The sequence below is a fragment of the Branchiostoma lanceolatum genome, chromosome 3, assembly GCF_035083965.1.
Source record: "Branchiostoma lanceolatum isolate klBraLanc5 chromosome 3, klBraLanc5.hap2, whole genome shotgun sequence".
In the NCBI taxonomy this organism is placed as follows: Eukaryota; Metazoa; Chordata; class Leptocardii; order Amphioxiformes; family Branchiostomatidae; genus Branchiostoma; species Branchiostoma lanceolatum.
The window spans coordinates 11,188,387-11,216,371 of NC_089724.1; the positions used below are offsets into that span (position 1 = coordinate 11,188,387).

A 27,985-nucleotide genomic window follows, 5' to 3' on the forward strand; every position below is an offset into this window, starting at 1 on the left:
GTCCGATATTATAAGGATAACCAGGTCATTGGTTAGGTCAAAGGTCATGTGGTAGCAGCACATGTGCAGACGTGAAGACGTGCGTGTTTGGACGCGTTTCTCTGTATTTTACCGGAGGATTTAACAGGATCTGGTTTTCCTATAATATCAAAACTGGCCCAAGACCGACTGATAGTGTAAAGGAGGAAACGACGTCACGCAGTATTCTGCTGTTTGCAGAGGAAAGGTATCAAATATTTTGTTTTGTGCTGCCCCCCTCCCACCCAAGTTTACCTTGGTATAAAGAATCGTAATGTTTTGTCGAGAATGTAAGTTTTCAGTTCCTTGCAGCTGTATTATCTTCATTATACGGTGCTGTAAATCTAGAGATTTACCGACTTCGTAACATTTGAGATAAATAATTCCTTGGGTATATCAAAGACGTTTTTAACACTGACAAAGTGTATGCAAATTTCAAATAATCTGTTCACTTTTCTAACGCATAAAAAGACAGATTTGTGTGTGCATTTTATCTTGTCTACAGCTTTATCGACGGGGATTTCTTTTGAATTCATTTATTTGTATGAATTAAGAGTCCAAGACCAGAGACATGCAGTAGTGCATTTTGCTGATTACATGTAATCTTACATCTCAGCACTAGTGCTGTGCTGGACACCATAGTCATCCAAGATGGTACTGAAGAAGGTTGACAACAGGATCCGTGTGCTGATAGAGAATGGGGTGGTACAACATCACAGAGGCCTGTTTGTCATCGTGGGTGACAAGGGCAAAGACCAGGTACGTATGGAGAGTTACAACTTGCAAGCATGATGACTAGTTTCTTGTATCGGCCACTGAAGAGGTTTGTTATACAAGTACATTTGTACGCTTTGTGGTACAAGTCATGTCATTTGTTGAATAGCAGCTTTTATTTAGGATACAACAGTTTGAAGTAAATTGATATTATTTGTCAAAAGGAGTAAGTAATTCATGCTCCTGAGGAAAAAGAAATTCATGCAGAAATCTAGAAATGCTGAATCTGACTACTCTCCAAGCAGAGTTTTGACTCCAGCTGGTTTTTGATGCGTTTCTTCCAGCGGGTATAAAGGAAACAGTACAAAGTAGAATGCCCCAGAAAAACATCTAAAAACGTGTCAAAAACCAGCCGGAGCCGAATCTCTGCTTGGATCTATACCCCGTTCATACTAAATCGCGCAAATCGCCGATTTCGCGATTTGCGCGATTTAGTATGAACGGGGTCCTAGTAAATCTGACCCTGTTGCCATTTCACACCACCACAGGTAGTGATCCTGCACCACATGCTGTCTAAGGCACAAGTCAAGGCACGACCTTCAGTTTTATGGTGTTACAAGAAGGAGCTTGGATTCAGCACGTAAGTCATCACCCAGCTTATGATAACAAGACATATTGTTGTAATGATAACATCTGCAGCTGTAAATAAGTCCCTCTTGATATTTGTTGATTCAAGCATAAAAAGTAAAGGCTGAACTTCTATTCCCAGCTTCATGGATTCTTGTGTAGCAATGTTTCATTTGTAAACTTACCCATTTTTATACTTGTATAGACCTGGTCTACCAGTGTATGGGGAAAATAGTGTAGAAGACAGCAAGCAAAATTTCTCATATTGATAGTAGTAGTCCACTGTTTTCTGCTGCTGCAGTAGTTGATACATGCATCGTGTAAAGTAGTTTTTATCTATTTTTTCTCTCCTTACAGACATCGTAAGAAGAGAATGAAACAGCTTCAGAAGAAGATCAGGAACGGAACCCTGGATGTGAAGGAAGACGACCCATTTGAACTGTTCATAGCTGCCACAAATGTCCGCTACTGTTACTATGCTGAGACCCACAAGATTCTGGGAAACACATATGGCATGTGTGTGTTACAGGTAAACATACAACTCTTAACATCTTGTATGAGAGTAAATGAGAGTGTTTTTGTAGGACACATTTGGTTTGATTCTCAATTTAGTCTGCATAAATAAAGATAGAAATGAAACTTACGGGTTTTGTGGATTTTCAAGGTTGTTTGAAGGTAAAAAGATGATACTCATGCATTCTTTCATTCCGATAGGACTTTGAAGCACTGACACCCAACCTATTGTGCAGAACTATTGAAACAGTGGAGGGCGGAGGCATCGCCTGTCTTCTGCTTAGGAGTATGAACTCACTCAGACAGCTGTATACCATGGCTATGGTAGGTGGGCTGGAGAATACTAGGATGGGGTAGCATACTAGGACATGTACAATGTACAATCTTTGTGTATTAGTAAGTGTGTGTGTGTGTGTTGTGTGTGTGTGTGTGTCTGTGTGTATGTATCTGATTTGAACATGTTTTGGGCATTGAAAATGAAAGTATGGTCTTTCTCAAATACTAAATACAATACACTATACCTAGTATAGCATGTGTCCTGGAGTTGTTGAAATGAAGAGTTTAACAGTATATTCCATTGAACACAAGTTAATGCTAGTCTCCATTTTTACATCGCAGGATGTACATTCCCGGTACAGAACAGAGGCACACAGAGATGTGGTGGGCAGATTCAATGAAAGGTGATTTTGTCTCTTTTTTTTTTTTTGTATTTGACCACTTATCTTTTTCAGGGAAAGGACTGTTTTTTTAATGTTAAGTGTACATCTATGTTAAATGATAAGAATACCAACTTTTGACGATCAGTTATTCTTTCATCTGATACATGTAGATTGTTCTTGGCTTTCCAGCTGTTTGCAACTACAGACATGGTGTTGAATAAGTATACCTTGACTTTTCCCAGGTTCCTGCTGTCCCTGTCGTCCTGTGAGACCTGTATGGTGATAGACGATCAGCTGAACATCCTCCCTGTCTCCTCACACATCCTCAACATTTCAGCTGTGCCGTCCAGGTCAAAGGTCAGTCACAACCTGCACTCTGTCAGTCTTGAAGACATTTCTTGTATATCAAGTTTCCAAACAGAATTATAGCAGCCCTATGCACATGTAATACCCTACCTACAGTTTGTACATGATAGTCTATTTTAAAGACATGATCAGTGCTCTGTACCGGCTTTACTGATGTCTGCACTTCTCCCCAGGAGGACTCCCTGAGCCCTGCAGAGGTGGAACTGAAGGGCCTGAAGGAGTCCCTGCAGGACACCCAGCCTGTGGGCTCACTGGTCAACTGCTGTAAAACTCTAGACCAGGTAAGGACTTACTACGTACGGACATAGCCATTACAAAATCCATCTTAATGTTAGCAGTGTGATGGTACGGCTTTAAGTTTAGTGACTTGCTCCTAGCTGAAAGTATTTTTCTTGTTGTGCTTTCTTCTTTTTTTCAATCCACATTGCATAATGGGTCTTTTCAGTATACTTTGTTTTCCTGCTGACTCAATAGGCCAAGGCTCTACTGAAGTTTATTGAAGCCATCTCAGAAAAGACGTTGAGGAGCACTGTTGCCATGACAGCAGCCAGGGGACGAGGCAAGTCAGCGGCACTGGGACTGGCCATAGCAGGGGCTGTGGCATTTAGGTAATGTACTGCTAGCCACTAACCTCACACCTGCATTTTGGAGGTCTTGCAGTACCTGTGTGCAGTGCTAGGTGTCATGCATTCATTGACGAAACAAGTATTGTATCATATGTACTTTGGTACAGGCTGATCTTAATGTGTCAAGAATGGCACAGGTTAAGTGACACAAGTTGGACAAAGATTGCAGTGTTGCAAAACACAAAACTCAAGCTCTATCAGCTACATGTATTTTCTGAAAAAAAGAGCTAACCCTCGTACCATAAAATACATACAGAAATGTAAATGTCCTGTTCTGTTGCAGCTACTCCAACATCTTTGTGACATCTCCCAGCCCTGAGAACCTGAACACACTGTTTGAGTTTGTCTTCAAGGGATTCGATGCCCTGGACTACCAGGTAAGTGTTTCCCTCAAGTCCATAGCCATTGATTGGACAATTTTGCTTTCAAAATCTCTTCAAAGATTGAAGAACTTTTATTTGAATTGTTATCTGGCAAGAACTGGAGACAGATCACAAGTACATCATTTTATTTACTACACAGGAACACATGGACTATGAGCTTGTCCAGTCCACAAACCCAGACTTCCACAAGGCTGTGGTCAGAGTCAACATCTACAGAGAACACAGACAGACCGTACAGGTAAAGAGTTGGGTGCTTCGTTTTTACATAAATCTTGTTTTCTATAGATCAGAGTAAGTAGGTCTGTATATTTGATAACTGTATGTTCGACCAGCATACCTGGCTTTTGGCTTGACACATCAGCTTTTCAGGCTTGTAGTGGCATATGACTGTATTTTAGTAGAAAACTTGTTACACCTAGGCCCTACATATCTAACTCAGATTGTTGTCTATGGTTCTCCTATCATGGTTGGTGGTGAATCCCTCTTCACAATCGTTGTAGGAAACTAGGAAAAATGTTAAACCTGGGTTAATGAATCTGGAATGGTTGTTAATTGTTAGTTTGACTCATTCCCCTCCACAGTACCTCCACCCCAGCGATGCCCAGAAGCTGGGGCAGGCGGAGCTGGTGGTGATTGACGAGGCGGCTGCCATCCCCCTCCCCCTGGTGAAGAGTCTTATGGGACCTTACCTGGTCTTCATGGCTTCTACTGTCAATGGGTGTGTATTCGCTAGGCATTTTTCATTGGTCAAAGCACAGTCTGATTGGATATGTTCTGATAAGATACTGTATTAAATAGATATCATTTGTGAGGTTTAATTTTCTTCACTGTGTGATAAATGCATGGATCTTTTCTAAAAGATCATAGCTCTTTTTTTGTATTTACTAAAGCAGCTGAAGTTTTTAGAACATCACTGTCAACTACCAGCTTACCTAAACACTTGTAAACAGTATCCAAAGTGGTGGGTGTGTTATTCAGACAGAAGACAGAAGAAAACACTTGTCAAATCCCCCACAGATACGAGGGCACAGGAAGGTCCCTGTCCCTGAAGCTGATTCAGCAGCTCAGACAGCAGAACGCGACCTTTGGGGGTAACGCAGAAGCTAAGGCTGCTGCTGCCATGGCAACCAAGTCTGAGGGCGGGGCCAGTGCTACAGGTGAATGTCTTATGAACTATTTCTCGTCTGCTTAGTCTTCTCTTGAACATGATAAGATCAAAACAACCTGAAAGGCAATCTTACAGAAAATGTGCGAGATTTCGTAACTCTGTATTCACAAATTCAATGATACAAACGTTATGATGTATGCAGTATCTAATGACAATAGATCAAAGAAAGATGGGTTTTATTATTGTCATAACCACTGCATCTCAAAGTTTCAAGAAGCTTTTGACATTAATTGATGCATGATGAATGTGTAAGATATAGTAAGAATGTAAACAGCATAGAAACTATATGTAAATTTCCTCCCCAAGGCCGGACCCTGCATGAGCTGGTGCTGAACGAGTCCATCCGTTATGCCGGCGGGGATCCGGTGGAAGCCTGGCTGAACCGCCTGCTGTGTCTGGACGTGTCCAGTGTTCCCAGGGTGCACTCTGGCTGCCCCATCCCGGCCAGCTGTGACCTATATCCTCTTCATGCATGTTAACACAATAATTACAAGGACAGCAGGTGGGGTAAAGATAGGGAAAAGCATGTTACTGTCTGGCAAGAATTCTGATCTAAAGAGTTTTGAATTTTGGGATGATATTGTAGAAGAGAGCAATGGCACTCTAGAAATATATAGTGCTGAACTGGGTATCACTAACTATTCCATACTTGTGATAGGACCTCTCCTTGGTGCTGAACTGATTATCAACTATTACATGTCTGTGACAGGACCTCTCCTTGGTACTGAACTGGGTAGGACCTCTCCTTGGTACTGAACTGAATATCACAACTATCACATATCTGTGACAGGACCTCTCCTCGTTACTGAACTAAATATCACAACTATTACATATCTGTGACAGGACCTCTCCTTGGTACTGAACTGGGTAGGACCTCTCCTCGTTACTGAACTGAATATCACAACTATCACATATCTGTGACAGGACCTCTCCTTGGTACTGAACTGGGTACCACTAACTATTACATATCTGTGACAGATTTATATGTTTGTGCAAGTGTCTCTTTGCTTGTATGTTTCTATTCCTTAACCCCTCCCCACATACTATGTGAACAGAGACACTCTGTTCTGCTACCACAAGGCATCTGAGGCCTTCCTACAGAGGATCATGTCCATATATGTGTCTGCACATTACAAGGTAAACTTTTGATTATATCAATTATGCATCTGTACTACTGTTAATGTTCACAGGCCAAGGTCTGTTGACCATCCCACAAAAAGGTTATGAAAATGTGTAAGATATTGAAAGTACTCTGCAAATTCTGATGCCAGTTTTCTAAAAGAGTATATTACATCAATATTTTAGTCAGCTTTGGTTGAATAGTTGTGCAGGAGAAAAAAGTATTATACACATTTAGTAGCATCAACTTGGAACATGAAAATAGACTAAGGTTGCAAAACAGGAGTATAGATTTTGCCATATTCATAATTGGCACTTGGATGTGGATTTGGATTTATTGGAATTGCAACAGTGCAATACACGTGGGACACAGGCAGCTATTGCTGATGTCGTGACCCACACACATAATGTACCCGTTTTTACACTTGGGTGGAGTGGGGAAAATCGTGTTAAGTGCATTTTTTCCCAAAGACACAAGATCGGTGGCAGCAGGGGATTCGAACCCGGAACCCCTTGGTTCTGAGTCGAAAATCCTGCCGTTACGCCACTCGACCCCACAACTTTTATAAAAAGGGACCAAACAGGCACTTGGTTCCTTTTTATAAAAAAAAAAGTTTTGGTCAGTTTTTTACTAAGACTTACAGGGACTAACCGGGCATGGTTTGCACCTGTATGTTTCCAGAACACTCCTAACGACCTCCAGATGCTGTCAGATGCTCCAGCTCACCACCTGTTTGTGCTGCTGCCACCTGTGAACCCTGACCAAGCAGCGCTGCCGGAAGTGCTGTGTGTAGTACAGGTAGGGCCTGTGTAGTGACACCACTGTTGACAAGATGTTGTGTACTTGTAGTATTGGTTTTTAGATACCATTTGTAGAACATGTCAGACTTGCAAGGAAAGGCTTCTAAATCACTTTAGGGCTTATCATTCTGACAGAAGAATATGTGTCTTTTAATCAACTGCTTGCAACCAACCTTAAGTACATGTTAAAGTATAGGTGTCTTAGTTGCAGTTTAGGGACGTATTCGCTGTATGAATCCTATGATGCATGGTGTGTTAGGGTCTTAAGCATACTTTATTTTGCATAATTAATTTCATAACAAATGACTCTAATCATCCATCCATCCATCCCTTTATCCAGGTGTGTTTGGAGGGAGAGATCTCCAAACAGAGCATCATGTCAGGTCTGAGTCGTGGCAAGAGGGCATCAGGTGACCTCATACCCTGGACAGTCTCCCAGCAGTTCCAGGACACAGAGTTTGCCAGTCTGTCTGGTGGCAGGGTTGTCAGAATAGCCACTCATCCAGATTACCAAGGGGTAAGTGCTGTCCAGCACTTGTCTGATCACTATACAGATATAGATACACAACAGATCTATATCTGTATATCACCATGTCTGTTAACCTTTAGCACTCTGAATTAGCCATTTGGAACCCCAATTTCCTATTGGTTACGGAGTTAGGCAGCAGTAGGTTGAATTTGTATTAAGAACATCTCACTGCTGGTAGATTTTCATTGTCATTTGAAATGTTTCTCTATACACAAGTGGGGCTTTCAGTCTTTATGTCAAAGTCATCTAATGATTGAGCCTTCAGCATTCTTTATCTATCAGTGTATTTTTGATAGTGTACATGAAAGATCATAGTTTCATAACTCCCTATCTTTGTTCCAGATGGGTTATGGGATGCGAGCCCTGCAGCAGCTGGACATGTACTACCAGGGGAAGATCCCCAGTCTGGCCGAGGACGCAGGCACTGCACAGGGGCTGCCTGCTGTGGACAAGGAGGTATATGTGTAGAACTTTATACCCATCCAAGCCATGGTGAATAAGACATGACTCAAAAGGCAGCTACTTTTAATTCTATCTTTAAACAAAGCCAGTCCTCCCAGGGAAAAGCTACATGCCTTAGTCAGTATTTTTAACCAAGGTACCTTACCTTAGACCATTGTTGCATAGGTGGAACCGGCAGCAAACTCTCCAAAGGTTGCAGTTTTGTGCCGCTGCTGCCATTTTCTACAGTGAATTTAATCCAAGTTTCATGGCATCAGAATAACTTGGCCTCATCTAGCCAAGATAAGGGAACTTTATTACTTTCATATACAGAGGAAAGGATATATAGATTCTAGTACAGAGTGCTATAAGTTGAATCCTGTGCAAAAGTTGACACTTGAAGTGTTCTGTTCTAGACTGTGTCTCTGTTGGAGGAGAAACTCGGCCCCAGGAAGAACCTGCCACCCCTGCTGTCCAAACTGAGCGAGAGACCGGCGGAGAGGCTGGACTACCTGGGCGTGTCCTATGGGTTGACCACGCCCCTGCTCAAGTAAGACTGGTTTGGGGGAACTCAAAAGCTGTCTATTTTGTCATGTTAGCCTTTTACTATAGATCTGGTTTTATTTTCAACAACAGTGTTTTGTCAATTATCATGGCAAATGGTAAATGCTGCAGCATCTGAGTATCTACTCTACCTTTACAACTTTGTTGCATGTTTTTGTAGGTTCTGGAAGAAGGCAGGCTATGCTCCAGTCTATCTGAGGCAGACTCCTGTAAGTGTTCACCGATTTGTTTACATTTGTAACAAATGCACACATGAATATCTTTAATGCACTAATCATATGTCTTTGATATCATTCATGAGCAAAAATAAAGCAGGGAAAGGTCCTGTCACAGATAGGTAATAGTTGATAATCAGTTCAGTACCAAAGAGAGATCATGTCACATAGTTGATAATCTGTTCAGTACCAAGGAGAAGTCCTGTCACAGATATGTACTAGTTGTGGATACTCATTTCAGGACCAAGGATTAGTGAGAGGTCCTGTCACAGTTATGTAATAGTTGGTGATACCCAATGCAGTATCAAGGAGAGGTCCTGTCAGTGATATGCACTAGTTGAGGATACTTATTTCAGGACTAAGGATAGACCCTGTCACAGACATGTAATAGTTGTGATAATCAGTTCAGTACCAAGGAGAGGTCCTGTCACAGATATACACTAGTTGGGGATACTCGGTTCAGTACCAAGGAGAGGTCCTGCCACAGTATGTAATAGTTGGTGATACTCATTTCAGGACCAAGGAAAGGTCCTGTCACAGAATGTGATAGTTGGTGATACCAGTTCAGCACTAAGGAAAGGCCCTGTCAGATATGTAATAGTTAGTGATAATCAGTTCAGCACCAAGGAGAGGTCCTGTTACAGATATGTAATGGTTATATGCCTAGTTATGCACTAAGGAGTCTTAATCTGCAAATCTTAGTTTACTTGAGTGACTCTCAAGTACAGGGAAAATTGATTAATTACATGTCCCTTACTTATGTTGCTTTGCCTTTTACACTTTGTCAGTGTAAGGATCTGAGCTGGTAAATTTAAACGTGTTCTTTCTTTAATAAACATTGAAAACTGGACATTGTTTGGTTGTAAACTTAGTTTTTCCCCTACCCAGAATGACCTGACAGGTGAACACTCCTGTATAATGTTGAAGAGGATACAGGAAGATGATGAGGACCAGGACACAGACTGGCTCTCTGCCTTCTGGACAGGTAATGCAATGATATGTTTAACATTGGTGGTCAGAACCAGACTTTCCCTTTCCTGGAGAGGATTTAGAATTGAAGAAGTCTCTAAAGTTAAATGGTCCAAGTGGTTTGTCATGTTGTGACCTCTCAGGGCCTAAAGGCATTCCTCTCAGTAGAGGTACAACAAAATATTCTGCACAATTCATTTTGTAACACTTGCAAGTATACAGTTTATGTGCTGCCGTTCTGTCTTAGTACAAGTCATGTTCGTTTGTTTTGCTAACTTCTCAAGTTGATATTGATTAACATGAGTTTCCACAAAAAACACAGCTTGTCAGCTTAAAAAATTACTTATTGATCTGCTAATTTCCCATGTGAAAAAAAATCATGATAACTTCTTTTCCCCCAGACTTCCGGCGGCGTTTCCTGTCCCTGCTGTCGTACCAGTTCCGCACCTTCCAGCCCTCCCTGAGCCTCAGCATCTTACAGACTAAGAAAGGTGTCAAGACTGGTGCATCGGGTATGGCCTGTTCTTCCAAATTTATATTCGTAATGCAACTAGACAAACCCTTCATTAAAAAAACATATATGTTCTTTTATCTCTACTATAACAAAAAAAGTGAGAAGTTGAATTCATTCAATGTTAGTTTATTTTGTAGATATTAATCTTTAACATGTTTTGTTATGACCTGTACTTTGCCCAGTGTGGCAAAATTGTACAATAAAGGTCTTCATTCATTCATTCATTATAATGTGCTGTTTTTTTTGTATGAGAATGATTCTTTTGCCTTTTATACCACATGAATCTAAGATTGACTCTTAGGTTAGTGATTATACTCTTGCATCTTTCTCCTGTCCAGTCCTTACCCAGGGTGATCTGTATGCCCACCTGACCCAGTATGACCTGAAGAGACTGGACTTGTACTCCAGGAACATGGTGGACTACCACCTGATCATGGACCTGCTGCCTGCCCTGGCCAGGATGTACTTCCTACAGAAACTGGGCATGTCTCTGTCTGTGGCACAGTCGGTAAGTGGGCTGGGGATAGTATACTTTGCAAAACTGTGTGATAGCCATGTAGGCTTAAACACAGCTGCCAAGGTATTGTATGATTAATCTGAAGAAATATGTTATGCATTAACAAAAAATTGTTTCACTCTTCATTCAACAGAACAAGATATTTCTAAGCTTTCCTTGCTCACATGTAAATCAAAATATATTTTTCTATTTTTTTACCTTTAATTAGTCTTAGCCAGTTAGGTCACACGTTAGATGACCTGTACCTAGCCCCTCGGAGCACAAATGTACCATAAAGGTCTTTCATTTAATAACCAGTCATTTTTTCGCTATTTGAAGACTTGTCACACTTAGATAATCTTATATGTTTTGTTTCCATCAATTTGTCTCCACCAGGCCATCCTGTTAGGGTTGGGCCTACAGCACAAGACTGTGGATGACCTGGAGAGAGAGCTGGAACTGCCGGCCTCGCAGGTGATGGGGCTGTTCAACAGGCTGGTCAGGAAGATTGTACAGGTCGGTGTTACTGTCATTCATGTTCAGGTTTTTCAGGAATGTTTTGTTTGTTAACACACGAAGGGGAAGAAACTGTGGGCAATGAATGTGTGAGACACACTTATATAGACTCATTGTTTCTGTAGGGTATTGTAGTATCTGACTATATTTGTGGCTCAGAAACTTTGTACCTGTGAAAGTAAAAACCAAAGTAATGGTAACTGTCATCAATCCTAATTCCAGTTCCTGAGCAGTATTGAGGAGCAGGCTGTTGAAAGTGAACTCTTGGCACCCAAAGAAGTAGTGATGGAGCCCACAGCACAGTCCCTGCAGACTGAACTGGCAGACGCAGCTAAGGAGCTTGAGGACAAACAGAAGAAGGAACTGAAAAAACTGAAGGATCTGGACCTTGAGAAGTAGGATATCTTACCCTTTTGTGTATAGCCATTGCAAAACATATTTTTTTTAATTTTGTGAATGCATTAAAATTAAATGTTTTGATTCAATAGACCATTTGCAGTTCTCATGATTGGTCACTTTAAAATAGGAATGTCATGAGGACAATAGAATTAAAGCAGAACAATCGCCAGCTGATAGCTCTTTTTGTTCTTGTTTTGCAGCTTATTTCAATGTCTTTTAATGCCTTGAAAATGCATACTTTATGATAGCATTATCAAGTTTATTATGTGTTAAACAAGAGCCCAAAATTAATTGAAAGCTTTGTGTCATAACAGATATGTTATCAAGGGGTCTGAGACAGAGTGGGAGTCAGCTCTGACCAGCGGGCTGAAGAGTGGGGTTGTCAGTGTGGCCAGGTATGTTGTAGATTGCTTCTGTACACATACATTGTACACATACACAAACACATACAGAGTACCAATAGTTTTGAATGACCTTCAATGAAACACATGCTATTTTCTTTAGTCACACTTGTTGAAACAGTTTCAATTTATGTTGTAAACACTAGCAAGGTTCTAGGTAGTTTTGGTATGTCCCAATAGAATTTACAACAAACTTATAAAATATGGCATTTCTCATAACCCTTTCACAGTGGAAAGAAGAGAAAAGAAGAGGCAGCGCCCACACCAGAGTCAACAAAGAAGAAACCCAAGAAGTTCAAGAAAGACAAGAAGTTCAAAAAGACTTGATTTTTACGAGTTAAGTGGTTTTGTGTTAGGCCATTCTAATATTGAACTGTCAACTTTTAAGACTGACACAATTGTTGACCATTTCATTCATATCAAAGGTCTCAATATCATCATTATCCTTTGTTAGTAAATTGTTACGCATATCAAATTAAGTGTTAAGTTTAACAATGAAGAAACAGTATTCCATACTTCAAGGTACATCCTTTATTGAAAGAAGTCACTTGATTACAAAAATATCTGTGTAACCTGACTGAAAACAGTTTACATCAAGATAGCTCCATGGCCATTAGACTTTGAATTTTACTTTGAAACTTGGCTAACATGTCTGAACACTGCATTCCTTCAACATTGTATACATGGGTAGTTGTATACAAGGTTCCACATTGTGATTAAGAGTTAGAGGTTTATCAGCTTTGCTATAGACCTGGTACTTGTACAATGTAGATAGAACAACAAGATGAAAACAAAAGTGTGTGACTTTAAACTGTTACAGTACCAACCTCTCCTCGAGTATTTAGAGCAAGTAGGTCCATCTTGACTGTAAACACAAACAATGTACATGACATTGTATTTTGTCTGTGTTTATGCTATGTATGATATCCTTTTGATTTTACTGAGGATTTGGCATTCAAAAAGGGCAAAACTGGTTGGATATCACAAAACTGTTCCCATAATGGAACTGTGAAAAACTTATTGATTTACATGTACATTGTACAATGCTCACAATCAGATTTATTTGATAAAAGTTGGTAATTAAACAGAATTACTGTACAATTCAAATTGTGTCTGAACACCTTAATTTTTTATCTCCTGGGTATTAACTGTGGCAGTATTCCTGGCAAGAATCCCTCCAAATTTTAAACATCATAAACTTAACTGTCACACTTAGTATAAGGCTAAACATGAACCTGTGTTGAAGTGGAAGGTTGCTGAAGTTTGGCACTGACAGCAGTGGAAGAGGTGACTAACAGAAAGAAAACCTGTAAGTTGGTCCAAGGAACCTACAATATATAGCGAGAGACATTGATCGTAGCAAAATGCTGAATTTCAAAACATGCAAAATAGAGTAAATGTTGAAGGTCTAAAATATCAAAATGCCATGATATTGCACCCTCAAATCATGGTTAATACAAATGTTTAGCCTTACCGTAGCAAGTGATGCTCTATTGAAAAACTATGTCCTGTTAATGGTTCTATCAATCAGCACTAACATGCAATCTGCCATATAGGTACCAAAATCATCTATTAACGTCAAAAGTCCTTACCAAACTTTCTGAATTGATAAGGTTTTGATACACCCTACAGGCCCAAAAAAGGAAAGTACACAGACAGTGGGAGCGTACTACACTGGAGCTGTTTGCCAGAATGGCTTACATGTATTGGTCTTTTCCTTTTAATTAAACCAAAATTACACCAGAAGAGGTAGCAGTTGAGTATAAAGACTTGCACAGTACAGTATATGCACCACAATTTCACAACTTTCTCAGTGTGGTAGCACGAAGTGATTAAAAAATACACAGTATCCTAGCATATGGGAGCCTTACTAGTATCTTGAAAAGCAAGATACATGAACATAACACAACTATGAACTTTCCTAAAAAGTAACCTGTGCCAGATTTAATGTCAACACATACAATTCTACATGAACCTACATGTAACCAAGCTACATACACTTGTATAACAAATTATGCACTACCATGAATTAGTCATGCCATTAAGACTGGTACATATGTGTACCTATAATAAAAAAAACAGCTTGTAACTTCCTTACCCTTTGCTAATCAGCAGCACTTACAAATGTAATATACAAATGTACACATCATGTAAATTTCATACACATACGCACCTGCACCTGTTACATACAATCCACACTATGACATGCATAATAGATGTACGAGTATGTGAATGTAACAACAGCATGGCCGCCTATAATCATAACTCATACTTGTACTTTATCAGCATCCGAGTCCTGAAATAGATCTCCCATCATTTTTCACCCATGATGGCACAAAGCTACAATGGCACTTATTGGTAGGTGTACGTACATGTGTGGTGTGTAGGAAGTATTCTGAACTTCCTTTCATCACAAAGGCAGTCTGTGTGTACAACATTTCTGAGACATGGGGAGCTGCACTACATAAACATTGTACATGTCATACATGAAACAAAACATACATTATGCATATTCAAAGCCTACAAGAACTACATGATATCAATTATAATAATAATCCTGTATATTGCAATAATGATTATTGGATTAAATAAAGTTCTTCGTACTTACATTTTTGTAAAGATAATAAGCTCATGCATAATAACATTATACTGTTTAAATGTTCATTTATCTACAATTTCTTTTCACTGGGAAGACAAGGAAGCATCATGAGCACAGAAGTGTGAAAATGGCATTGCATTTATCTAAAAATTTTAGTACAATTTATGTACTAAAAACAAAACCTAAAACAAAACCCTTTATGCTCTAGATTTGTTATTCTGCATTTTTCTCTGCAAACTCACTTGCCTGCTAGATATCAACAAGGTGATAACATTCTACAAGTTTCTTTGGGCCATTTTCACACCTGCTGTCACAATCTTGCTTATCCATCCCAAACAAAGATTATCATCTTTCTATTTAATATTTTGATCAATTATAACAGATAAATACATTTCCCTTAAATTGCACAAAATAGGGTTAAGAACAAAAGATGTAAAATTACAGAATGAGTACAGCCCTTTTATTGTACAAGTCATGTATATCAGACTTGTAATAATACAAAGTCACACTACTATAGGTAACCATACTGTATTTCCTCTACTCAGAAGAGTAAAGTCATTTTAGAATACTACCAATAATACATTGCTAACACAGACCACAAAGTAACATGGGAGAAACATCCTAATTTTCAAAAAACCATATGCATGTTAAAAGATGAGGAAATACAGAACACATTCGTGTAGACACCTACACTTGACTGATTTCACATGACTCTGCAGCTGCCTATTTTTCACTGTCTGATACATGTACAAATAACAGGTACATGTGTTGTCAAACACAAAATATTTTGTGATGCAAGGCTAGTTTTGTAAAGGTCGTGAATTCTACTTTCTAATGTTGCTATTCACATGTAAAAGCAGGTGTCTTATAATCTCAGTGTACCAGAACATGTGAGGATGTGTATTGGACACAGCATCTCTAACTGTGCATTTTCCTATAGTTTTTCTTGAAGGGGGATCCCTTTCCCAAGACTGTGGCACAAAATGAAAGAATCCCGTTGAGACAGAAACGGGTGTGAAGGTCTTGGGATGAAACAGAACTGTTGACGGGCACTCGTCTGTGTCATGGCAGCTGTCACCTGTGTCCACCTGAGTGTCACCTGGGGACAGGGGTTAACAAAAGACATGGTGAATTCCAAGCAGGTATTTTTCTCTTTCACTCCAAAAGTCCTTCACTTGTATTAGGTCTAAAATTTGGGTTCACTTTGCATTGTAGTTTCAGCAGTGGGGACGTCGTCTACCGTTCTACAATCGCACTCTTTTGTTTCTTGCTATTGTTATGCTTGCAAACAATTAATATCGGTGCATTTGACATCAACATGGCGGGAGTTTATCTATTTGGCAGGAGTTTCCCACACAGTTCAGGCTTATCTGAACAAAATAGATCGCGCATTTAATCCAATATGGTGATGTTAAGATAGTCAGAAAGGTCGGATTGTACTTTGATTAAAATTTTGAAAATAAAGTTGCGATATCGTGAGTGTGTTTGTGTGCCTTGCTCAAAATCCTATTCGCCCCCCCCCCTCTTTCGGGACGTCAATATCGCTATTTCAGACAGTCGTATATTTTGGGAAGTTGTATAACTTGCACTGACAAATGGGCTATGCAGATATGCGGAACCTACTGTATATGTAAACAAATGCGATTAAAACAAAACAAAATTCAAAAGTCCAGTAGCCCCACCAAAAGCTAGAAATGTTTCCCAGACAGACCTTAAGAGACATATGAGATACATACCAACCTTCCAGGGATCCTCATGACCTGCTACGACTTCTGCTGACACTGCGGCTTGCTGATCTACTTCTGCTGCGGCTACGACTCCGATCAGGAGACTTGGAGCGGTACTCTCTCCTACAATCACAGTAAGCAGAGACAGGATTACAGGCTGAATTCTATTGACCTGAAATTGCTTGTAATAACATTAAAAGGCCAGATGACAATCTCAACTTCTTGGTGGGTGCACATACCAGTCTTTCAATAAATTTTTCTGGAAAACCTCTCAAAACCATCATCCTGTCATATCGGACAGTCTGAAGGAAGGAAAATAGTGTACACCTCAAGTAGCAAAGTCCACTGCTGTAGCTTATCCATGCGTTTTGGCACATTGTGTCAATCTGTCATTTCAGGCATAGTGGTGCTACACTTAATAGCTTCAACACTCATAGATGCCTGGCAAAAAGCTATACTGCAAATAGACTAATACGTGGTCAGCAGGTAAGTGTGTTTGACCATTCATGACATTTAGGAGCAACGTGCCCAGGATTTGACCATCTAATGGTACACTTTGTTCCAAATTTGAACGTATATTACAGGACAAACATGTACTTGGCAATGTCTGCACTGTGACTGTTGCCTTCAGTACATGCATAGAGAAGAACGGTTGTATTCTTCCAGTAGATGCAAATCTGCAATACAAAAAATGTGAGTGGATCTGAGAACCCTGTTATCCAAACCGTGTGACCAGTAGAGTTATTAGGTGCACTACTGCAGGCAAACCAGGCAGTAACGGCATCGCACAGACAACACTTGCAGGAATTAAAACCAGAATTAGATACAAAACAAATCAACAACATGTTTCTTCATGACTGCAGCTGGCATACAAATATACACTCTGTAACAGGATGTTAGACCAAGGAAACTGCCCCTATAAAAAACATGGTTAGAAGTCATTCCACATTCCTTTGTGAAAGAGCAGGCAGTGGCCATGGTTGCGTCAACAGTCATACCTGCTACGAGAGTACGACCGCGATCTTGACCTGCTCCGTGACCTCATGTAGGAGTCTGAGCGCCGCCTACGGTAATACGGAGAATATGAGCGGGACCGGGACCTCGAGCGGGAGTGTGTCCACGATCTTCAGGAAGACGTTAAGGATGACAAACATGGAAATAATAATTATTCCTGTGTCGACTGTTCTCATCCACTTTGTTGCAAGGGAGGATGAATGGACAATTATAAATTCATAGAAAGCTACATGATAACAACTGTATCTTCTGAATCTATAAAATCAACTCACCTCCTACGTGACGGTGACTTTGACCTCCTGGACGGTGACCTGGATCTTGACCTGTGTGACCTTCTGGAGTGGTAGTAAGGGGAGGGTGAGCGAGAACGGGAATAGCTGTATGACCTGCTCCCAAAGGAGTGGGAAAAGATATAGGAACAGCACAACAACACCCCATTAAAAGGACAGGCAAGGAGGCTATCTGAGGGATGACCAAAGTACACTAATGCTGGACCAATAAACTTGCTTCATTCTTAGTTTCTCAGTAGGCGAAAAAACTTCAAGGTTGATAGTTCACTGAATATTACATAATGATGAAAACCAACCTACAAATGAGTTGCTAACGTAAGATCTGTAGTTGAATTTATAGTAGTTGTTAGTCGAGAGTATTCATGGACATTTCTAGTCAAACAAAATTCTCATAGATGATCATGGAGTATACATGTGGAAAGAATGTCTTACCTGCGATTGCCACCGTAGCGGAAGTCCCGTGAGTCGGGACAATCTCGTGCCCAGTGTCCTGGCCTATGGCATCGGAAACACTCTTCCTCAAACTGGAACAGCAGACATCATAATATAATGATCAGTAATTGAATCCATGGAACAGGTGAGAATGCTTTCATTGCATTTATCCACTTGGGACAGAACTTCAAACTATGGTGAACCTTCACCCATGTTAACCTTCTCCCTGTTGCCTAACTCTGTAAGTAATTGGGAATCGGGTGCCAAACGGCTAAGTCTGAGTGCACTAAAGTAAAGACACCACTGACAGGATATTTCATATGCTGCATTCACCATCATCAGGCAGTTTGCTACATTGTCAGTGAAGTGTAAATAGAATATATCAAAGCATTTCCTTTCGCCATGAATGTAACACTACTGTATCTTATATACAATAAAAATGTGTCACAAATTGTATAAAAGATTAACAAGATGTCTACATCTTCAGAAACATTTATTTTTCAAGTTAACCAAATATACCAAAATGTGTCAATTTTCTCTGTAGAACACCTACCCTTCCCCCTGACCCGTGCCGCCTGCTGGGTCCACGTGCCCACTCCACCACAATGCTGGAGCCGCGGATTTCCCGCCCGTTCTCGTACTTTATCGCATCCTATCAACATACACAGGAGACAAACAGACATCGCACATGGTGCAAGATAGGCAATGGACCAACATGTGTTGAAGTCTGATCAGAATTGACAGCAAACGATTGGAGTTTGATACATATTAAGCAATTCACCAAGTTTATAGATTCAAATGTATATTATTCAATTCAAGGAATTTCAAGATTGTAAGTTTTTGAAACAGGATTTAGTTCAGAGTCTGACAATAACTTTTTCAAAATGAGTTGGACGAATGCTGTTATAGAGTCATCAGACTTAATGACATGACACCTACAATTATTCTATCGGGAAAATTTCAATAAATGCCTACTTGCTTAAACTAGTCACACAAATTGAAATTGATTGGTCGATGTCACAGTTTCTACCCAGCAACCACATACAAAAACATACAAAAAACACATATTCTTGGCAATTTAAACTTGTCTTGGCTTTATCTTCAAGTGCATTTTGTACCTATCTACATTAAGTATAGGCCTGGGAAGACATGATTTTTGATACTACTATTTTTCAAAAATTCTTACGTCAGTCAGTGTATTTTAGAAAAAGCAACATTGGAAATGTTCTGATCGAGGCCAAATTGTGATCAACAGATTTGTTTACAGGCACTAAATATAGATATGTTATTTTGTATCTACAGGCCACATTTCTGTGCAGTCTTCAGTTGACAAACATGTAGTCACCCTGGTGTGTATATTATTATCCTTCTCAAACAGAACAGACCCAACATTGCTTCTCCTACATGTACTGATGTTTGCAGCAACTTTCAAATCAACCACTACAAGATTCTTTTGTAAGCTGGTCAGGAATGTCTGTGACTGTGTGTTTTTCTGTGAGTGACCATGGAAGGAGACAAGAAACCCAACTGGGATGTATCATTTTCCAACAACCTATGTACTCAAATGGCCTGGTTTGTTTTTTTACTTATTAGTTTCTTATTTTTCCCTTTTGACACAGAAGTAGAGAATGGGACTTTTCTAATTCCAGACAAGAAAGATTGCAATTATGGAGCAAGTCACCATTCTTATTACTTTGTACAATAGATACATGTAACGTAGAACAGCAACAGCAAAGTTGAAACTAAACATATATACTCTCTGCAAAATGTTCTGCCTTAGGATAAAAAATTTTGACAAAACTTTAATGTAAAAGCCATTTTTGTTCTCTTTTCAAATTGAAACAATCATCTCCAAATGCCAAACACCCCTAAGCTCCAGAGGCAAAGCTCCCACTATGCCTGATCACATACAAGTTGTTTTGTGATAACTGCAGTAAGAGTACATACATCTTTTAAGTTTTGTATTGTAAAGAACAGTGACTGCACACAGAGACAGATGCAAGTCCTGGTCTTGACTATTTCAGCAATGCTGCAGAGTTTTTACTCACATCGATGGGAAAGCAACCAGGGCTATAAGTTGTAACAATACTAGTATTACATATTACAATACACCTACATACTTATTCAAGCAACTTCTACTTGAGTTACAGCACCAAAAACCTTCGACCTTCCCCCTCCATATTTCACAGTACGAAATTGTGGTTGAACTGCAGAAGACAATCATCATTTCTCCAGACATGATGCATACATTATTTCATACATTTAACTATTCAAAAACATATTTCAATTTCAAACACAGGTGGTCAAACAAAGAGATTTAATTTTTATCATCTAATTTTATGGGAGTAATATTGCTCGACACAAAACAAATGTACTATTCATTGCGACTCCAGGAATTTCTTTCATGTGATCTTGTAAAGCACACCTGTGGCTTTTTATGATATGCACTCTACCAAATCAACTTTCTAGGAGACAAGTAATAATTTAATGTATAATCAACTCAAGGGTAGAAGATCTTACCATCACACCCTGTTTGATTTTGCACTTGCTCCAACTAAGTACATGCAACCTACATGTCTGCTTGTGCCCAGTTAAGAATAGGTCAATTATTTTATAGAGAGGAATTATTCCTGCAGTTCTGGCTCTCGGTCTGCATCTGGAGGATTTTGTGAGGGGTGAAGTAGAGTCAACTGTGGTTCTGTCATGGTTACCTAATAATATTTTGAAAACTATGTATAGGTCTTTCATGATCAGCGGTTGCCTTGTTATTATCTATATCCTTTTATAATGTAGGTGATCAGATAAAGCAGGGCTTTGGTCTCTGGTGCTTAAGGGTTAGGATACTAATTCAGGAGTATTAAGGCCACAGTTTGGGTCCCTGTCCACAGGTCACATGATCATGATATGTACACATAAATCCCATCACATGATCACGACAGCATCGTGCACATACTGTTGTGGGCACCAAGGAATCATGGGTAGGTAGGCGAGCAGAGTGCGACGGGCGGAATCGGGTAGCGGCCGGTCGGCACGGTTGCTCGGGCCCAACCATTCAATGGCAGGTAGGGTGGGTAGGCTATGCTATAGATTGCAAAGGAAGACGGCACTGATTCTGTTGAGAATAATTGGTTAGCACCCCCACTCTTGCTTGGTATCACCCATATTCACCCAGTGACACAACTTCAAAAAAAAAGCAGGCCTCAAGGCTTTGTGTGGCAGACTTACGTATACAATCTGTCTATTCTACAAATATGTACCAATCAACAAAACTACCACTCAATATTATCATAGTTATCAGAAAGGTACAAATCTATATCTAGCCACCACCATACAAATACTACAACATGTACGTATTATCAGTGCCTCAAAAACATGCATGAGCTTAACACAAACAACACCACCCACACACAGCCAGAAAATATTCTTCAGCTAGACAAATTACAGCTTTTTCAGATAGTGATGAAAGGACTTTGTACTTTTGAAGTCAGAGAAAAGTTGTGTATTGTTTTGATATAGTGAACCAATTTTCAGCAAAAGTAGGAATACCCTATATACACATGTATATAATTACATTAAAGATATTTGCCACGACAATGAGAAACATGATTTTATAATATGAGATCTGATACTCTGCTGAATGATGTTTTCAACAAAAAATCTGCGAAAAAGATTCAGCAATATGTAATGACATACATACAAGACTTACAGATGCTAAAATTTGCTAGTTCTTTGTTCTGAACGAAATTATAAAGCTGTAGTCTATGCTTTCAAATCTACATGTAATGTGCTGACACTCAAAATAAACAGTTACCGGTAAGTCAGAATTTGTGAAAAAGTTTCATCCAATGCAAGTTTGTATGTTTGGGATTACAATATCAAACTAAAAAATAATTTTTGCATTTAACATAGAAATCTACACAAGGAAGATTTTTTGTAATTGTCTTGGAAGGGAAATTTTTCCTACCTCTGCATCCCTCCGATCTTCATAGTCAATAAAGGCATAAGCTGTAACAAGAAAACAACAGTTTATCAAAATAAATCATGGCTAATATAAATATAAATGACTCTTAAGTGTGGTAAAACATCATTAACAACATGCTTTTTTCATGCTAAAACTAACTAATAAGTAATATATATAATTTACATTGTATATGCAACATACATCATAAACTTTTTGCTTCTTTTAGCTACAAGGCATGAGGACATTAATATTATTGAACAAATTGCAGAACACAAACATATTAAACGTAATGTACTTACCCATTGATATGCCTGTAAGGTGCAAGAAAGGAAAGAAAAGACTACTGTTACTTTTACATGCTGTAACAAGGTACAAATAAACATTATCAAATTGCATATGAATGTAAATATGAAAAGTGAAATACAGTCTAGTATAGTACATACCTAAAATCCAGAAAACAGATGTACATGTATAGAAACTTTTAAACTTTTTGCAATCTGTCTTTTAATACAGAAGTCCATCAGTCAGTCTGAGTAAAGAAATGTGTACACTGGGGGAATATGGTACTTTGACTGACTGCCAAGGCAAATATACAGAATTGGCAACAATTTTGAAACAGAGCTCCTTGAGCTTTTTTTTTAATCTAGCTAGCAACAACTATGTTGTACTCAGGTCAGGCCAGATACAATGACCTCGCAGATCCCAGGCCATTAAACGATTGACAAAATGACATTGATCCTGTTTGATTACAATGATCAAATGTACATGTAGCCTTTTATAGCCACTACTGTAAATCAAGTTATATTTCAACAATTGTATTTGCTTTTTTTTGTTAGATAGTAGTCTCTTAAGTGCTTTGACACTCTTTTCCAAAAAGTGTGTATAGAGTATATATACAAATATGTATATGGACTATAGCATCTAGATCCGTACGTGATACACATACATGTACATGTACACCTACACCTACACATACAAGTAACTCTGTCTGTAATTACCTTCGCCGAGAAGGTTATGCAGAGGGTAGAGTTTGTGTGTGTGTGTGTGTAATGTACAGCATAACTCGAGAAGGCTTGGATGGATTGTCTTGATATTTGGTAGGTAGGTAGGTCTTGATGAGACTAGGAAATGATTAGATTTTGGGTCCCCTAGCGGCTTGTTACGGTACTGCAGCGCAACTTCCTGTTCTGATATCTCGTGTTCTGGACATGCTATGAAACTGATTTTTGAGTGGTAGATAGCTCTATGGGCAGAGAGTAAATGGTATGGGTTTGGGCCCCCTAGCGGCTTTTTTGGAACTGCAGGAGCAGGTTTTGGTTAAGACTTTGAAAGGGAATAACTCAAGAAGGGCTTGATGGATGGTCATGAATTTTGGTAAGTAGATAGCTTGAGTGATGACGTACATGATTAGATACTTATTATGTAAATCATTATCTAATTTGCATAATTAATGAGGAAAGTTTATACAGCCGCCAAATTCCATGGTAGGACACTCAAACATGTGACATATGTAACTGAAGAAGAGAGAAATATTAATAGATATGAATTATGCAAATGAAGACCTCATTTGCATAATTAATGAGAAAATACTATAACTCAAGATGGGCTAAATGGATGTTAATGATTTCTGGTATGTAGATAGCTTACGTGATGCTTTGTCTGATTGGACGAGAATTATGCAAATCAGATTCTAATTTGCATAATTAATGAGACAATTTTAAAAACCCGCTGTGTTCCATGATATGACTATTGAAATATGTGACATTTGTTACTGAGGACTTTTGATAGATAAAAGATATGCAAATGTAGGCCTAATTTGCATAATTAATAAGAAACTACTATAGTTCCATACAGGTAAATGATGCCAATTTCATACTTGTGTCATTTGGAAGTTATGTGAATGTGAACATCGTTGAATCAAATTATGCTAATAAGGACCTCATTTGCATAATTCATGTTACTTTGTTAGCATAACCTTCTTTGTTAAGCTCATACTTTTGTTTTTTGGGTGAAGAAGATCAACTGGTATGATTTATAATTGATGAGAAACACTCCTGATACGTCAGTCAAAAAGGTTAAAATCATTTGGCGAAGGTATGAGGTCGTGGAACTCTAGTTCTTGATTGCAAATGATGAAGAATATATAGTATCCCCCCCCCCCATGAAGCATTGACTATGAAAGAGATGTTTATGTTATGAGCTATACCATACACTCACTCATTCAGCCTTGATTATTTGATTTCTATCCATCAAACAAAGAATTCTCAAGGAAGTGTCTCTGGCAAACACTACAGACTATGCGCATACATGGCATATCACACTTGGAAGGTTCTATTTTGGACCCGAGGTTGTCCTTAAAGCCCTCAGCCGTCCTTGCTGATCCTGCAAGATGCGCGAGGATCCTGACACCCATGCAGCAGGTGCATCCCAGGAATGTGGTGTCCAAATACATGAAATCTGAGCCTATGTTTCTCTAATGCCTGGGGTGCCTAGACTTGGCTGTAAACAGAAGGGTGCTAATCTGACATGAGGGATTACAAGTTTGAAAAACCATGTTTAACCTTTGTCGAACCTTAGAGTCATAATACAAATTCAAATGGAAAGCCCAATGTATGAGTCTTAAACAGCACTAGAATATAACATGCACTGAACTTGAAGTTTTGGCTGTACCTGTGGTGTCATGGCAATATATGTACTATGGACTTGTAAATCGCACAACCACGATGATTAATCACCCCAAGGGAAGTCCCTAACTCAATCAATTTCTAATCAACAGTCCCTTGACCAATGAATGATTGTTCTTTTCATTCCAACCAAGCAGAGAAAACAGGACTTTTTGAAGTGGAATAAATGAGGTTGGTAGGGACGGTCCTTCAGAAAAAAAGTTAATTGTGGTAATAAAAAAAACATACTAGGGTAGTGAGGGTTTTTTTCAATCAGCTATTGAAAAAAAAAAGATTATGTAAATTGCTAACTGCTGAAGATATATAGGGCAGGATTGGTGTCACCAATGATTACAAGCACCATGGTCCAGTGAAACTGGCTACCTCTGGCCCAGATAGAATCAGGGACTTATCAAAAACAAATGTCCACATATGGGCGTGGCAGCTAACACAAAATCAACCCTCAGATGCCCAAAAGATGCCTGAAAGTAGCCTATTTCAATGCTCTGTGAAAAGTTATCAATTTCATGAATGATAATTTCAATTGAAATTTTACCATATAAATTGAATTTTCTTGTCTGCAGGAGATTAAGGATGAAAAGCTATCTAGAAACATGGATTTAAAAGGCCAGACATTAAGCGTGAAAAGTCACACATTTCAACGGACTTACAAGAAGGGAATGTCCTTGCTGGGTATCAACAGTAAACCTAGATCACTTCATCTCTGCCAACCCCAATCTTACAACCTACCAGAAACACTGGGCCACCCCTGGTGCAAACCAGCTGCTTCGCGTTTCAACTGTGGTAGAAGCCATGAGGTCATGAAGGGAATCTGACTTTGATATGTGACCATGACTTCAGGCAACCTCACAAGGCCACAGTATTTCTGGGAACAGTATATTTTGCTCCCGACTTAGGCACCTATTGACATGCATGGTGCACTGGACAAATATTTTTCGACCCAAGGACTTATTTGTGGATCAGAATAAAACCAGGACATGTGGACGCTTGCCAATCACATTCTGCAATGTTGATTGAAAGACAGCTTCAAATTGCAATTGCTTTCAACAAAATGGACAAAGAACCTCAATCATTTTCTGAACTTTGATGAAAGAAAATGATTTACAGTAAGTTGGACCTCATTAAAATATACTATATCATGCATTGTGCCAAGTACAAGTGGCTCTGATATTCTGCTACATAGGGCTATTAGGAAATTGGCATGTTTGAATTCCAATTCTCAAAAATGCACGATAGGATTTGAGTAGAGACAATCATTTTTCTTTGCTTTTAATTTGTCAAAAATAAAGGTGGCTTTGCTGATCAATTTGCCGTGTAGACTGATTGATTGTTTGTTTGTTTGTTTATCTGCAAATTTAGATGTACCCAAATGGGACTTCATGGTCAAGTATCACTCACTCACACTCAGTATCCGTTTTAACGTATAGTGTATGGTCAACATCAATGGACAATTCAACAACTCTAGGCATTGTATGAACTTACTTTTGAAAGCAAAAGTTGTGGTTCAAAAATCTTGAATGCAAAAGCTGAAATTGAGTAAAAGATCCACCGCTTTTTAGCCATACTTGCACATCATTGCCACTATCATGACACTAGTGAACCCTTGCAACGTGCACAGGAGTACTAGTATGCTTTCAGCTACAGTGTAAGAGTTAAGAGCTTACATTTGGAAGCCTTTAGGTTTAATCACTCGTCTAGACAAGACCCATTGAACTTATTGCAAACAGGCCAATTACATTTCACTCATACCAGCCTCTAGGGTTACTCTGAATAATACATAGTGCAGAAAAATTTGCTCCAGACAAGATGCGAAATAAAATACAAGGAATTTCATTACATTTATTATCACCAGGCTTTCTGTCCCTGCTCATTTCATAATTGGTCATCACAATTAAGTAGGTTCTAACATTACATCATAAAACATCAAGGCATAAAACTGAAAGCACCTGTCGCTACCTGCATGCTCACTATTATCCACAAGTAACTTTAAACAGTTTTTTTGCGACAGAAACTTAATATATGACGAAAACAATATACACTATATAAACCAAAATATGTAAGCAATAATGCCATATCTGGATGAATGGATTGATAGGATTATATCACACCATCAGACTATGCATATATACTGGTTGATTCCCAAATAATCTATCCCCCTCTACCATCAATGATCCCTCCCCTGTCATTGGGGAATGTTTGCACACCACGCTTTCACTCCTACAACAGAATCCTACCATACTTCCTGACCCAAAAATAAATCAACATGTAAACCAATAGAGATCGACTGAATCTTCTCAGCCAGGAGTGTTTGTTACCATGCTATTTCAAAATATAGCAGTGTAAAAAAAATGTACCACAAATGAGGTCGTGGACTTAATGAAGATAAAAACATGGAAAACTTTGGTCGGTTTACTGCCAAATCATCACAAAACACTATTATATAACAGGCCTTGACATTTGTGATTATATAAGCAGTAAAGGACGAACCAAACAAGAAAATCTTCATTTGACCGGCCGGAGAAAATTGCCCCGTATGGTACCCGTGACTTTAACATATGGGGCATTAAGGTTCATTGTTTTAAATACTAACCTCTAGTACAAATGTAGTACAACAAAATACCATTAAAACAAAATTATGACATTTTTTCTGGGTGAATGCCAGGTGCAGGCAATCAGATGTGGTGTTTAATTTGACAAAAACTACGCGGGTCTCTAATTTCTAAACTCCGCGCGGCAGACAATTATGACGATAGGATCTCCCCGCATATGTTTGCATGTTTCTGTTCTGTTTACGGTTTCTGCGATACCCAGAGGACACGGCTGTCATGTGAAGTGGTACAGAATTTATAAATAACATAACTTTCAGTCATAAGTTCGGTTGGGGAGAGCCGTAAAGCTGAAAATCCACCCCACCTGTTGAACTTCATGACGAGCTAACCGTGGCTCCGAACGGTTCGGTTCCAAAACGGATCACGCCCCCCACTTTCGCACCGAACTACACCGGGCAAATCATCATAACAAAAGACAATCTCCACTTCAGAACATGGTGAGGACGTACCATACTTGATGTCGCATCTCAGCAGACGTCCGTATGCCTCAAAGATGTCTTCCAGGTCCCTGACTCGGCAGTCCTTGGACAGACGACCCACGAAAAGCTGTGCTGGCCCGGACGACATGTTGGCACTGTGCGAGTGTGTTCTTTCCGAAGCTCTGTATGTTAGGGCGCTGGTTAGCATTTAT

At 39.3% G+C, this 27,985-nt stretch overlaps 2 protein-coding genes across 10 annotated transcripts; one reads left to right on the plus strand and one right to left on the minus strand.

Moving 5' to 3' along the window:
* Positions 1-27: 27 nt before the first annotated feature.
* LOC136430227 (RNA cytidine acetyltransferase-like) lies at positions 28-13,145 on the plus strand. The gene is made up of 27 exons (XM_066420638.1): positions 28-226; positions 635-777; positions 1,281-1,372; positions 1,717-1,888; positions 2,074-2,196; positions 2,491-2,552; positions 2,774-2,888; positions 3,071-3,178; positions 3,372-3,505; positions 3,807-3,900; positions 4,046-4,144; positions 4,488-4,624; positions 4,924-5,063; positions 5,381-5,531; positions 6,115-6,211; positions 6,876-6,992; positions 7,335-7,511; positions 7,866-7,979; positions 8,381-8,514; positions 8,689-8,737; positions 9,632-9,728; positions 10,114-10,224; positions 10,565-10,734; positions 11,119-11,238; positions 11,461-11,633; positions 11,952-12,032; positions 12,269-13,145. Exons 2-27 carry the CDS (start codon positions 670-672, stop codon positions 12,363-12,365), a joined length of 3,072 nt encoding a protein of 1,023 aa, XP_066276735.1. The 5' UTR covers positions 28-226; positions 635-669; the 3' UTR covers positions 12,366-13,145.
* LOC136430230 (uncharacterized) lies at positions 12,547-27,968 on the minus strand. Of its 9 annotated transcripts, none has more exons than XM_066420645.1 (9): positions 27,804-27,968; positions 22,361-22,372; positions 22,065-22,105; positions 18,654-18,752; positions 18,101-18,192; positions 17,651-17,710; positions 17,363-17,488; positions 16,374-16,487; positions 12,547-15,736 (listed from the first exon to the last, which is right to left on the minus strand). In XM_066420645.1, exons 1-8 carry the CDS (start codon positions 27,919-27,921, stop codon positions 16,391-16,393), a joined length of 645 nt encoding a protein of 214 aa, XP_066276742.1. In that variant the 5' UTR covers positions 27,922-27,968; the 3' UTR covers positions 12,547-15,736; positions 16,374-16,390. The 9 variants fall into 9 exon arrangements, with proteins under 9 accessions (XP_066276742.1, XP_066276739.1, XP_066276738.1 ...); XM_066420642.1 differs by having other exon boundaries at positions 16,378-16,487; positions 17,651-17,764; XM_066420641.1 differs by having other exon boundaries at positions 17,651-17,764.
* Between the last annotated feature and the right edge of the window lie 17 nt (positions 27,969-27,985).

Bases quoted from the DNA above. Each gene is read 5' to 3' on its own strand.
- LOC136430227 (XM_066420638.1), top strand. From the start codon at position 670: ATGGTACTGAAGAAGGTTGACAACAGGATCCGTGTGCTGATAGAGAAT. The intron at 2,889-3,070 runs GTCAGTCACAAC...ACTTCTCCCCAG, and splicing joins CTGTGCCGTCCAGGTCAAAG to GAGGACTCCCTGAGCCCTGC. The intron at 3,179-3,371 runs GTAAGGACTTAC...CTGACTCAATAG, and splicing joins GCTGTAAAACTCTAGACCAG to GCCAAGGCTCTACTGAAGTT.
- LOC136430230 (XM_066420642.1), bottom strand. From the start codon at position 27,921: ATGTCGTCCGGGCCAGCACAGCTTTTCGTGGGTCGTCTGTCCAAGGAC. The intron at 18,753-22,064 runs GTAGGAAAAATT...GTATGTTGATAG, and splicing joins AAGATCGGAGGGATGCAGAG to GATGCGATAAAGTACGAGAA. The intron at 18,193-18,653 runs GTAGGTGTTCTA...CTGCTGTTCCAG, and splicing joins GGCACGGGTCAGGGGGAAGG to TTTGAGGAAGAGTGTTTCCG.